We start from the raw sequence: 14,455 nt of genomic DNA on the forward strand, positions 1-14,455 counted from the left end.
GCAAGCCAAAGGTTGTGGGAAAAGATGCTGCAGAGGAAAAAGGAGAAACAGAGAAGTCAGAATTTGCCTACCCGTCTGTTTTGTCTCTAAGGCTAAAAATTCATGGATTTTAAGATGGAAGGTGAGAGCCTATAACAGAAAAATGAGATGAGGGCGGGGGCTTTAGGAATATGACAAGTAATTAAATAGAAGGGGAAAAAACCCCCAAAAAACACAGTTGAACTAATTTCCACTAAAGAAGAAGAAGAAAAAAAAAAAGATTCAAGTTCCTAACCACTTGTGAGCATAAAATGAGATTAAATGCAGAAACATTTCAGAAGGTGAAAAGCATTATTTGAATGCAAACTGGGTTTTGTTGCTACATGAATCATAGGGAAGACTGGTCCAAGGCCACCCAGATTACAGGAATAAACCCTGTAGCTTCTCGTATGATTGTTGCTTCTCTTTTCCAGGGCGGTCCAGCAGGAGACCTGGAGCAAATTGACAGTTATTTAGAAGCTCTGCTTAAAGAAGATAATCTCCGTTTTCAGAAGACTTTTAAATAAAATGACTGCAGGTACAGGACATAGTCTCCTTTCAGAAAAAAAGGAAAGTACTTCTCAAAATTAAAAGAAAAGACATTCCATTTTTTAAAATGCTAATAAGAAAAAAAGAAGATTCTTTAAAAAAAATCTCCTCTGTACTTGTTATTGTAAAGTTCATCTTCTTTAACAGTAAGAAAATTTTATGTTTTAGAAATGGAGACTGGTTTACAATTTGTATGTTTCCCAGTTCTATTCCCTTACTCTTCCTGTTCTTTCAGGAACCATTTCTAGAGTTCGCTAATTCCCGTGAGCTGCTAAGAAAGATGGAAATGTCATTTAGGCTTAAATTTTGTTTTCACTAAAAAGATTGTAAAAACTGGAAAACAATGGTTTTTAAGAGCCAAAGAACTACAGAATCACCTCCTTTTGAAACTTGAGTTGAAAAAGAAAGACATTATACCCCTTCTCCACTACAGCCAGTACTCAGTAAAGCAGATAATATATATCCCAAAAGAACTTTGAGATATATTTTATATGTTAATTTTATTATTGAGTTATAGTAAAAGAACCAATCTTCTAAGCATAATATGAATACATATTACATATATGTAAGAATTGTGTTTTACATTTTCCTTGACAACTGTTTGTTTTATTTGTTTAGAAATGTCTGCAACTTTGGACAAAAGCAATAAAACATTTAATAAATGTTTGTGTAATTGTATAATTTTAATTTTATGTACATGCACATAGTACAAAATTCAGGACATGTGAAATGGAATACAGTACAGTGAAAAGTCTTCATCCCGTTCTTGTCTTTAGTTACTTAATTACTCTTCTCAAGTGGCATGGTTTTACTAGTTACTTATGAATTCATCCAAAATCAGTCAATGTATATAAAACTATATAAATCATTATGTGGATATAAATATGGATGTAATAGCATCCAAAATATGCTTTTGTTTTTTTCCATTTAATATATCTTCAAGATCATCCCATATCAGGATCAGTATATGTAGCGCTCATTGTCTTTAAACTGCTCTTTATTATTGCATTCTATAGGTATACCAAAATTTATTTTAGATAAATATCCATCTTGTGGTGGACATTTACATTTTGTTTCTCTTTTATAAGGCTTTTGCTTTTCTTTCTTTTTTAAAATTTTTATTTTATTAAGGTATAGTTGATTTACAGTGTTTTGTTAGTTTCTGGTGTACAGCAAAGTAATTCAGCTATACATATGTATAATAGTTTGCATTTGCTAAGCCCAAACTCCCGATTCATCCCTCCCTCACCCCACCTCCCTCTTGGTAACCATAAGTCTGTTCTCTATGTCTGTGATTCTGTTTCTGTTTCATAGTAAGTTCATTTGTGTCATATTTTAGATTCTACATATAAGTGATATTATATGGTACTTCTCTTTCTCTTTGTCACTTACTTTGCTTAGTATGATAATCTCTGAGTCCATCCATGTTGCTGCAAATGGCATTATTTCACTCTTTTTTATGGCTGAATAATATTCCCTTGTGTGTATATGTACCACATCTTCTTTATCCATTCATCTGTTGATGGACACTTAGGTTGTTTCCATGTCTTGGCTATTGTAAATAATGCTGCTTTGAACATTGGGGTACATGTATCTTTTTGAATTATAGTTTTCTCTGGGTATATGTCCAGGAGTGGGATTGTTGGATCATATGGCAATTCTATTTTTAGTTTTTTGAGGAATCTCCATTCTGTTTTCCATAGTGGCTGAACCAATTTACATTCCCACCAACAATAGGAGGGTTCCCTTTTCTCCACACCCTCTCTAGCATTTGTTATTTGTAGACTTTTTAATGACGGCTGTTCTGACTGGTGTGAGGTGGTACCTCAGTGTAGTTTTGATTTGCATTTCTCTAATGATTAGTGATGTTGAGCATCTTTTCATGTGCCTATTGGCCATATGTATTTCTTCTTTGGAGAAATGTCTATTTAGGTCTTCTGACCATTTTTTGATTGGATTGTTTGTTTTTTTGTTATTGAGTTATATGAGCTGTTTATATATTTTGGAAATTAAGCCCTCATTGGTCACATCATTTGCAAATAATTTCTCCCAGTCCATAGGTTTTCTTTTCATTTTGTTTATGGTTTCCTTTGCTGTGCAAAAGCTTTTAAGTATGATTAGGTCCCATTTGTTTATTTTTGCTTTATTTCTGTTGCCTTGGGAGACTGACCTAAGAAAACATTGGTATGATTTATGTCAGAGAATGTTTTGCCTATGTTCTCTTCTAGGAGGTTTGTTGTATCATGTCTTATATTTAAGTCTTTAAGCCATTTTGAATTTATTTTTGTGTATGATGTGAGGGTATGTTCTAACTGCATTGATTGACATGCAGCTGTCCAGCTTTCCCAACACCACTTGCTGAAGAGACTGTCTTTTCTCCATTGTATATTCTTGCCTCCTTTGTCAAAGATTAATTGACTGTAGGTGTTTGGGTTTATTTCTGGGCTCTCTATTTCTGTTCTATTGATCCATATGTCTGTTGTGATTACTGTACCTTTGTACTATTGTCTGAAGTCTGGGAGGGTTATGCCTCCTGCTTTGTTCTTTTTCCTCAGGATTTCTTTGCCAATTCTGGGACTTTTATGGTTCCACATAAATTGTAGGATTATTCTAGTTCTGTGAAAACTGTGATGGGTAATTTGATAGGGATCACATTAAGTCTGTAGATTGCTTTGGGTAGTGTGGCCATTTTAACAATGTTAATTCTTCCAATCCAAGTGCATGGAATATCTTTCCATTTCTTTGAATCATCTTCAGTTTCCTTTATTAATGTTTTAGAGTTCTCAGCATGTCTTTCACCTCCTTGGTCAGGATTATTCCTAAGTGATTTATGTTTGATGCAATTTTAAAAGGGATTGTTCTTTTACATTCCCTTTCTGATATTTCATTGTTAGTGTTCTTTTCTTTTTCATGTTTACATGTTCTCATCCTTTTGGATTTACACAACACTGAACATTCCTGTAAATATGTTCATTTCACACATATGCAATTATACTTGTTAAATAAACTTCAGAAGATGCATTGCTGGGTCAAAGGGTACATACAGATATTATTAATAGATATTGCCTAATAACACTTCATAGAAATTGTATTAATAAATACCCTCCAGCAATATATTAATGTCTGTTTCTGACCGGTGTGAGATGATATCTTATTGTAGTTTTGATTTGCATTTCTCTAATGATTAATGATGTTGAGCATTCTTTCATGCGTTTGTTGGCAGTCTGTATATCTTCTTAGCAGAAATGTCTATTTAGGTCTTCCGCCCATTTTTGGATTGGGTTGTTTGTTTTTTTGTTATTGAGCTGCGTGAGCTGCTTATAAATTTTGGAGATTAATCCTTTGTCAGTTGCTTCATTTGCAAATATTTTCTCCCATTCTGAGGGTTGTATTTTGGTCTTGTTTATGGTTTCCTTTGCTGTGCAAAAGCACTGAAGTTTCATTAGGTCCCATTTGTTTATTTTTGTTTTTATTTCCATTTCTATAGGAGGTGGGTCAGAAGGGATCTTGCTGTGATTTATGTCATGGAGTGTTCTGCCTATGTTTTCCTCTAAGAGTTTCATAGTTTCTGGCCTTACATTTAGGTCTTTAATCCATTTTGAGCTTATTTTTGTGTATGGTGTTAGGGAGTGATCTAATCTCATACTTTTACATGTACCTGTCCAGTTTTCCCAGCACCACTTACTGAAGAGGCTGTCCTTTCTCCACTGTACATTCCTGCCTCCTTTATCAAAGATAAGGTGACCATATGTGCGTGGGTTTATCTCTGGGCTTTCTATCCTGTTCCATTGATCTATCTGTCTGTTTTTGTGCCAGTACCATACTGTTTTGATTACTGTAGCTTTGTCATATAGTCCGAAGACAGGGAGCCTGATTCCTCCAGCTCCATTTTTCGTTTTCAAGATTGCTTTGGCTATTTGGGGTTTTTTGTGTTTCAATACAAATTGTGAAATTTTTTGTTCTAGTTCTGTGAAAAATGCCAGTGGTAGTTTGATAGGGATTGCATTGAATCTGTAGATTGCTTTGGGTAGTAGAGTCATTTTCACAATGTTGATTCTTCCAATCGAAGAACATGGTATATCTCTCCATCTATTTGTATCATTTTTAATTTCTTTCATCAGTGTCTTATAATTTTCTGCATACAGGTCTTTTGTCTCCCTAGGTAGGTTTATTCCTAGATATTTTATTCTTTTTGTTGCAGTTGTAAATGGGAGTGTTTTGTTGATTTCACTTTCAGATTTTTCATCACTAGTGTATAGGAATGCCAGAGATTTCTGTGCATTAATTTTGTATCCGGCTACTTTACCAAATTCATTAATTACCTCTAGTCGTTTTCTGGTAGCATCTTTAGGATTCTCTATGTAGAGTATCATGTCATCTGCAAACAGTGACAGGCTTACTTCTTCTTTTCCAATTTGGAATCCTTTTATTTCCTTTTCTTCTCTGATTCCTGTGGCTAAAACTTCCTAAACTATGTTGAATAACAGTGGTGAGAGTGGGCAATCTTGTCTTGTTCCTGATCTTAGTGGAAATACTTTCAGTCTTTCACTATTGAGGACGATTTTGGCTGTGGGTTTGTCATATATGGCCTTTATTATGTTGAGGAAAGTTCCCTCTATGCCTACTTTCTGCAGGGTTTTTATCATAAATGGGTGTTGAATTTTTTCGAAAGCTTTCTCTGCACCTATTGAGATGAACATATGGTTTTTCTCCTTCAATTTGTTAATATGGTGTATCACATTGATTGATTTGCGTATATTGAAGAATCCTTGCATTCCTGGAATAAACCCCACTTGATCATGGTGTATGATCCTTTTAATGTGCTGTTGGATTCTGTTTGCTAGTATTTTGTTGAGGATTTTTGCATCTATGTTCATCAGTGATATTGGCCTGTAGTTTTCTTTCTTTGTGACATCCTTGTCTGGTTTTGGTATCAAGGTGATGGTGGCCTCGTAGAATGAGTTTGGGAGTGTTCCTCCCTCTGCTATATTTTGGAAGAGTTTGAGAAGGATAGGTGTTAGCTCTTCTCTAAATGTTTGATAGAATTCGCCTGTGAAGCCATCTGGTCCTGGGCTTTTGTTTGTTGGAAGATTTTTAATCACAGTTTCAATTTCAGTGTTTGTGATTGGTCTGTTCATATTTTCTATTTCTTCCTGATTCAGTCTTGGCAGTTTGTGCATTTCTAAGAATTTGTCCATTTCTTCCAGATTGTCCATTTTATTGGCATAGAGTTGCTTGTTAATCTCTCATGAGCTTTTGTATTTCTGCAGTGTCAGTTCTTACTTCTCCTTTTTTATTTCTAATTCTATTGATTGGAGTTTTCTCCCTTTTTTTTTCATGATGAGTCTGGCTAATGGTTTATCAATTTTGTTTATCTTCTCAAAGAACCAGCTTTTAGTTTTATTGATCTTTGCTATCACTTCCTTCATTTCTTTTTCATTTATTTCTGATCTGATTTTTATGATTTCTTTCCTTCTGCTAACTTTGGGGGTGTTTCATTCTTATTTGTCTAATTGCTTTAGGTGCAGGGTTAGGTTGTTTATTCGAGATGTTTCCTGTTTCTTACGGTAGGATTGTATTGCTATAAACTCCCCTCTTAGAACTGCTTTTGCTGCATCCCATAAGTTTTGGCTCGTCGTGTCTCCATTGTCATTTGTTTCTAGGTATTTTTTAATTTCCTCTTTGATTTCTTCAGTGATCACTTCGTTATTAAGTAGTGTATTGTTTAGCCTCCATGTGTTTGTATTTTTTACAGATATTTTCCTGTAATTGATATCTAGTCTCATGGCATTGTCGTCGGAGGAGATACTTTATACAATTTCAATTTTCTTAAATTTACCGAGGCTTGATTTGTGACCCAAGATATGATCTATCCTGGAGAATGTTCCATGAGCACTTGAGAAAAATGTGTATTCTGTTGGTTTTGGATGGAGTGCCTATAAATATCAATTAAGTCCATCTTGTTTAAGGTAGCATTTAAAGCTTGTGTTTCCTTATTTATTTTCATTTTGGATGATCTGTCCATTGGTGAAAAGTGGGGTGTTGAAGTCCCCTACTATGAATGTGTTACTGTCGATTTCCCCTTTTATGGCTGCTAGTTTTTGCCTTATGTATTGAGGTGCTCCTATGTTGGGTGCATAAATATTTACAATTGTTATATCTTCTTCTTGGATCGATCCCTTAATCATTATGTAGTGTCCTTCTTTGTCTCTTCTGATAGTCCTTATTTTAAAGTCTATTTTGTCTGATATGAGAATTGCTACTCCAGCTTTCTTTTGGTTTCCATTTGCATGGAATATCTTTTTCCATCCCCTTACTTTCAGTCTGTATGTGTCTCTAGGTCTGAAGTGGGTCTCTTGTAGACAGCATATATATGGGTCTTGTTTTTGTATCCATTCAGCCAATCTGTGTCTTTTGGTGGGAGCATTTAGTCCATTTACATTTAAGGTAATTATCGATATGTATGTTCCTATTCCCATTTTCTAAATTGTTTTGGGTTCGTTATTATAGGACTTTTCCTTCTCTTGTGTTTTTGTCTAGAGAAGTTCCTTTAGCATTTGTTGTAAAGCTGGTTTGGTGGTGCTGAACTCTCTCAGCTTTTGCTTGTCTGTAAAGGTTTTAATTTCTCCATCAAATCTGAATGAGATCCTTGCTGGGTAGAGTAATCTTGGTTGCAGGTTTTTCTCCTTCATCACTTTCAGTATGTCCTGCCACTCCCTTCTGGCTTGTAGAGTTTCTGCTGAGAGATCAGCTGTTAACCTTATGGGGATTCCCTTGTGTGTTATTTGTTGTTTTTCCCTTGCTGCTTTTAATATGCTTTCTTTGTATTTAGTTTTTGACAGTTTGATTAATATGTGTCTTGGCGTATTTCTCCTTGAATTTATCCTGTATGGGACTCTCTGTGCTTCCTGGACTTGATTAACTATTTCCTTTCCCATATTAGGGAAGTTTTCAACTATAATCTCTTCAAATAGTTTCTCAGTCCCTTTCTGTTTCTCTTCTTCTTCTGGAACCCCTATAATTCAAATGTTGGTGTGTTTAATGTTGTCCCAGAGGTCTCTGAGACTGTCCTCAGTTCTTTTCATTCTTTTTTCTTTATTCTGCTCTGCAGTAGTTATTTCCACTATCTTATCTTCCAGGTCACTTATCTACTCTTCTGCCTCAGTTATTCTGCTATTGATCCCATCTGGAGTATTTTTCATTTCATTTATTGTGTTGTTCATCATTGTTTGTTGCATCTTTAGTTCTTCTAGGTTCTTTTTAAATGTTTCTTGCATTTTGTCTATTCTATTTCCAAGATTTTGGATCATCTTTACTATCATTATTCTGAATTCTTTTTCAGGTAGACTGCCTATTTCCTATTCATTTGTTAGGTCTGGTGGGTTTTTATCTTGCTTCTTCATCTGCTGTGTGTTTTTCTGTCTTCTCATTTTGCTTATCTTACTGTGTTTGGGGTCTCCTTTTTACAGGCTGCAGGTTCGTAGTTACCGTTGTTTTTGGTGTCTGTCCCCAGTGGCTCAGGTTGGTTCAGTGGGTTGTGTAGGCTTCTTAGTGGAGGGGACTAGTGCCTGTGTTCTGGTGGATGAGGCTGGATCTTGTCTTTCTGGTGGGCAGGTCCATGTCTGGTGGTGTGTTTTGGGGTGTCTGTGGACTTATTATGATTTTAGGCAGCCTCTCTGCTAATGGTTGGGGTTGTGTTCCTGTCTTGCTAGTTGTTTGGCATAGGGTGTCCAGCACTGTAGCTTGCTGGTCGTTGAGTGAAGCTGGGTGCTGGTGTTGAGATGGAGATCTCTGGGAGATTTTCACCGTTTGATATTATGTGGAGCTGGGAGGTGTCTTGTGGACCAGTGTCCTGAAGTTGGGTCTCCCATCTCAGAGGTACAGCACTGACTCCTGGCTGGAGCACCAAGATCCTTTCATCCACACAGCTCATAATAAAAGGGAGAAAAAGTAGAAAGAAAGAATTTGTAGAAGAAAGAAAGAAAGAGAGAGAGAGAAAGAAAGAAAGAGAGAGAGAAAGAAAGAAAGAAAAAGAAAGGAGGGAGGGAGGGAGGGGGGAAGGAAGGAAGGAAGGAAAAAAGAAAGAAAAAAGATAAAATAAATTAAAGATAATACATAATAAAGTTATTAAAATAAAAAAAAATTATTAAGAGAAAAAAAAATTTAAAACAACAACAAAAAAAACGGACGGATAGAACCCTAGGACAAATTGTGGAAGCAAAGCTATACAGACAAAATCTCACACAGAAGCATACACATACACACTCGCAAAAAGAGGAAAAGGGGAAAAAATCATAAATATTGCTCTCAAAGCCCACCTCCTTAATTCGGGATGATTCGTTGTCTATTCATGTATTCCACGGATGCAGGGTACATCAAGTTGATTGTGGAGCTTTAATTCGCTGCTTCTGAGGCTGTTGGGAGAGATTTCCCTTTCTCTTCTTTGTTCTCACAGCTCCCAGGGGCTCAGCTTTGGATTTGGCCCCGCCTCTGCCTGTAGGTCGCCGGAGGGCGTCTGTTCTTCACTCAGACAGGATGGGGTTAAAGGAGCCGCTGATTCGGGGGCTCTGGCTCACTCAGGCCGGGGGGAGGGAGTGGCACGGAGTGCGGGGCGAGCCTGCAGTGGCAGAGGCCGGAGTGATGTTTCACCAGCCTGAGGCCCGCCGTGCATTCTCCCGGGGGAGTTGTTCCCGGATCCCGGGACCCTGGCAGTGGCGGGCTGCGCAGGCTTCCCAGAAGGGAGGTGTGGATAGTGAGCTGTGCTCGCACACAGGCTTCTTGGGAGCGGCAGCAGCAGCCTTAGCGTCTCATGCCCGTCTCTGGGGTCCTCGCTTTTAGCCGCGGCTCGCGCCCGTCTCTGGAGCTCCTTTAAGCAGCGTTCTTAATCCCCTCTCCTCACGCACCAGGAAACAAAGAGGGAAAAAAAAGTCTCCTGCCTCTTCGGCAGGTCCAGACTTTCCCCCGGACTCCCTCCCGGCTAGCCGTGGCGCACTAACCCCCTGCAGGCTGTGTTTACGCCGCCAACCCCAGTCCTCTCCCTGTGCTCCAACCGAAGCCAGAGCCTCAACTCCAGGCCCTGCCCGCCCTGGTGGGTGAGCAGACAAGCCTCTCGGACTGGTAAGTGCCGGTCAGCACTGATCCTCTGTGCGGGAATCTCCCCGCTTTGCCCTCCGCACCCCTGTGGCTGCGCTCCCCTCCGCGGTTCCGAAGCTTCTCCCCCTCCACCACCCGCAGTCTCCGCCCATGAAGGGGCTCCCTAATGTGTGGAAACCTTTCCTCCTTCACGGCTCCCTCCCACTGGTGCAGGTCCCGTCCCTATTCTTTTGTCTGTTTTTTCTTTTTTCTTTTGTCCTACCCAGGTACATGGGGGGATTTCTTGCCTTTTGGGAGGTCTGAGGTCTTCTGCCAGCATTCTGTAGGTGTTCTGCAGGAGTTGTTCCACGTGTAGATGTATTTCTGGTGTATCTTTGGGGAGGAAGGTGATCCCCGCATCTTACTCTTCCACCGTCTTCCCGGAAGCCGCGTGTATAATTCTTATTCAAACTTAGAATTAGGTTTCAATTCAGTACCTACCCCTCAAATTTTATTTGTACTTTGTTGGGTTTGTGGTTAGGGAGAATTGCATATATATGTATATATATATATAAGTCTCTCTACCCAAGTCCAAAATATGCCTTTCTATATGTTCAGGGCTTCATTAGTGACCTATATTTGTATTTAAAATTTTTCTTAAAATACATCTAGTATATTATATTTTTTGTAATTAATTAGATGTACTCTATGGCCTATTAAAAATGAATCTTTTTTCCCATTATCTTATGACTAGTTAATGTTTTATATAGCAAGATTTCTGATTTTGAGATATAAATATTGTATCCAGTGTAAGAATTCTCTTTATTTCAAGTAATCATTATGCAGCGTTTTTTAAAGCATAATTTATATGATCAGTTTCTGGATCTCAGGTCCTTGCAATGTTGATCTATACAAAGTTTTCCTTCCACAAGGGATTTTCTTGGCCCCTTAAAAACTTGCATTATCTTCCTTTGCCAACATCAGTATCCATTCTTCCTTTAATCTAAAAATTGGTGATTAATGAATATTAATGGCGATAAGAAGTCAATGCCTCTGAGCATTCTTCTGGCAGACATTTAGAAAGAGTCTGAAGGGGGACTTCCTCAGAGAATGGTTTTTGAAGATTTTTACAGGATATTCCTCATATTTCCTAACTGAATATTCCCAAGGGCTGAGTCCTCATTATCTCATCCTCTCTCTTTTTACTCTGCGTAAGAAATCTCATCTACTCTAATGGTTTCATGTAATACTTCCAAATGAATAAGTTCTAAATTTCTATGACCTGATTGAACACTTCATTTAAATCTAGTTATGAAATAGAAATTTTCTATTGAAAGTCTATATTGGTATGTTTGACAGAAAATTAATCATAACCTCTCCGATTCCTATCAAGGCAGTTCATTTAGGCCCCAGTGCCTCCAGTTCTTTGAGGATCTGGGGTTTTAAACAGGTAATCAGCTAGGACTAAGGAATGGGGACTAAAGTAGCAACTAGACTTATGAACTGAGTCAACATGGGAATGGAGGGGGGAATGGAGTAAGTGTAGGGGAGGAGGGCCATGTTGGGACCAGATGACTCCAGGAGGAAATATAATTCTGTTGCTCCTAAGTATGGTTGGTAGCAAGATGGCTTGGGGACCACACGGGGCAATTCATTTCCATTATTAGACCAGGGATACAGTTCGTAGGCCCATTGCCTCAGCTCTGAAGTCCATTGGTAATTTGGGCTTGGCTGGGACCAGATAAGCTCAGGAACTAGAGTGGGATAAAACCAGCAGGCAGAGGGTATGGCTAGATGCAGGTTTTGAGAGACAAAAGACAAGAACAGAAAGCGGGGTGGGTCGTGTGGGTGCAGGCAGTGGCAGGTACAATGCCGGAAGACACAGCCCTGTATCTTCCTTTACCTGCAGTCCACACTTTACAGCCTACTACATCTACAACTCTTCTAACTACTTATTATCTGGTTATCTCTGCCTATTTCCCTCTCGTACATAGAATTCCTTTAAAACTACTCAGAATGTTTAATTTTTCCATGGCTTAAAACAATGTTCTTCATCTAAATTTATCTTCACAATACTCAGATGTGAGAAGGCAGATACTCGTAATACTATTTTACGGATGGGAAACTGAGACTTAACTGAAGTAATGGTTCAATGTAGTTAATAAGTGGTAAACAAAGCCTAGAACCCAGACTTTCTGATTGCAAGTCTAAGTTCCTTCCATTAAATCCCACTGTACCACTCGATAATGTAGGCGTAACTTATGGCTAACGATATGGCAAGGGTTACCCTCTAAAATACTGTCTCTGTCCTTTACAGAAAACTCTATCTCTGAATGGCAGTAAGCAACAATCCCATCAGCTAGTAAGTGACCTTGGTCTTAAAATTGTACAGGTAAATTAATCTCACTGGCTTTCTATTCTTATTTAGCCTATAGCTGTAAGAGGTTTAGAATAGTTTCTAAGTGCATATGTTAACCTCAAGTTTTAGTGAAGAGTGAGGGACTAAATCCAGAAAGACCTTACATGAAAACAGCGGGAGAAAACCTGTAGACTGTGAATCAGGATGGGGAATAGCGAATCTATAGCTGGTGGTGAGACAGCACCTCCTGCTAGAGACCTGTGTGTGGTACAGAAAACTTAAAATGCAATATCCATCCAGTCTGCAAACACTGTGTGAGTTTAAGACATGCTTGCCTCTGCAAGGTCTGAATCAAAAAGCCAGTCAACATGTGATCAAATTTGTTATACCGTTGACAAGAACAAAGTAAGAACTTTCACTTATCATTTGGCTATGATTCTCCATTTCCCTCTTTTTTCAATAAAATAGCCTAAGGTAAAATGTGTGTGTTCCACTGAATGGGGAGGTCTTCAGAGAACACACAGCTTGTAGGTGAGTCATTAAACACATTTAGCACTGCCGGCATGAAAATAATTGGGAACTAGCCTCTCTGCCCTTGGAAATGTTCTGCATGTAGGGAGTTATTTTATTTTATTTATTTTTTTATTTTTTTTGCGGTACGCAGGCCTCTCACTGTTGTGGCCTCTCCCGTTGCGGAGCACAGGCTCCGGACACGCAGGCTCAGCGGCCATGGCTCACGGGCCCAGCTGCTCCGCGGCATGTGGAATCTTCCTGGACTGGGGCATGAACCCGTGTGCCCTGCATCGGCAGGTGGACTCTCAACAACTGCGCCACCAGGGAAGCCCGGGAGTTATTGTAAAACCAAATTAAATCTTGGCATGGAATTCTAATGCTATTCTTTAAACAAATCTAATAAGTGCAGATTGATTTACAAAGACTGTTTTCAAAGTATTTAATGCATTGGTGACATTTTATAGAAAAGCAAATTACAGGAATCTGCTTTTAAAAGTGTGATTGCATCTAGTTCGGCAGATAAATCAGTACAAATTAACCAACATGTTCATCCTCAAATCAAAAGTTAGAATGCTTCATAATCCTTTTCTTTTTTTCATATCTGACCAATTTATTTTGGGGAAAAACAAAATAATTTACAGTTTTAAATTCATATAAAAGTTTCTAAAGATTGTTACTCAACTGTTGTCTTGAATTTACTCATTCCTGAGCTGCAGCACATTTTATTTCATGTCTTAAAAAAATATAAAAACGAGAAGAGAAAATATGGAATAGAAAAAAATAAGACAAAAAAGTAACAGTCTGAAATACTAGGCTACTGTCTGCTTTTCCTTGTACATTTCAGTTGTTTTACCTGTAGATCTGTATATTTCAAAATGTGCTGATGCCATCTAGAATAAAAGGGAAGGGGAAATACTACTGGTAGAAAAATAGATGACTTTAGAAGGCTGTGCATGATAATAGAAGATAAAGAAGGGATAATTCAGTACAGTTAAAACAACTGGCTGTCCATTAGGATGTATGGAATCTAATACAGCCTTTTGAGCCCTTAAGCCAAAAAAACCAGATGACTTAAAAGGAGGTAACATCCAGGAGCTGGGGAAAATTAAACCTATGCAAAATTAACAGCTATTTTAATCCTTGTAGCAATGTCAGGAACATTTCTTTTAGGACATTACTGTCCTTTGTTCTTTGTTTTCAAATATGAATTAAGGACTGCCTGCTTATCATAACTGTTTCCCTCCTCATAAATTTTTGCTTAGTGTAGTTACAAGCAAACCCGGCTCTGCCCCCAAGGAGCTTACAAATCAGTAGAAAAATGAGGCAGATTCTGCTTTTAACTCTGAAAAAGGTTTTGGATATGCTATAGACTGAGTATTTATGTTCCCCTCTCAAATCATATGTTGAAACCCAAACCCCAATATGATGGTATTTGGAGGTGGGGGGTCTTGGGGGGGTGATTAGGTCATGAGGCCAGAGCATTCATGAATGGGATCAGTGCCTTTATAAGGAGGCCTCAGAGAGCTCCCTTGCCCCTTCCTCCATGTGAGGACACAATGAGAAGACGGTTGTCTACGGGAAATGCATTGTCTATGGGCCCAGGAGATGGGCCCTCACCAGACACTGAATCTGCCTATGCCTTTGATCTTGGACTTCCCAGACTAAGAAAGGTGAGAAATAAGTGTGTTTAAACCTTCCAGTCTATGGTATTTTTGTTGTAGCAGCCTGGACTAAACAGGAGACCCTGTGTGCACACTGGCATGTTGTCTCTCTTTGTCTCTGCCTGTGTATTTATCTCTCAGTTCTCTCTCCCTCTCTGTCATTCTTTATGTCTCACTCATGTGGCAGCTGCTGACCCACTGTGCCTGCTGTGAGCGTCCCAATTTCACAATGGAAGTCTGTTGCTCTAGACAGCAGCTTCTCAGGCTCTGATGGTGGCCTTCC

The 14,455-nt window shown here is 38.6% G+C and overlaps 2 protein-coding genes across 2 annotated transcripts in view; both read left to right on the plus strand.

Moving 5' to 3' along the window:
- Positions 1-825, plus strand: part of MORC1 (MORC family CW-type zinc finger 1) — a 178,708-nt gene extending 177,883 nt beyond the window's left edge. The window contains 3 exon segments of the mRNA XM_007450543.1: positions 453-536; positions 538-556; positions 803-825. Coding sequence (XP_007450605.1) covers positions 453-536; positions 538-556; positions 803-825 — 126 coding nt within the window.
- Positions 826-12,202: 11,377 nt separating this feature from the next.
- GUCA1C (guanylate cyclase activator 1C) overlaps positions 12,203-14,455 on the plus strand; it is a 32,062-nt gene continuing 29,809 nt past the window's right edge. Inside the window, 3 exon segments of the mRNA XM_007450544.1 lie at positions 12,203-12,249; positions 12,251-12,366; positions 12,369-12,403. Coding sequence (XP_007450606.1) covers positions 12,203-12,249; positions 12,251-12,366; positions 12,369-12,403 — 198 coding nt within the window.

This window comes from Lipotes vexillifer, unplaced genomic scaffold (genome assembly GCF_000442215.2).
Source record: "Lipotes vexillifer unplaced genomic scaffold, Lipotes_vexillifer_v1.1 scaffold946, whole genome shotgun sequence".
NCBI lineage: Eukaryota > Metazoa > Chordata > Mammalia > Artiodactyla > Lipotidae > Lipotes > Lipotes vexillifer.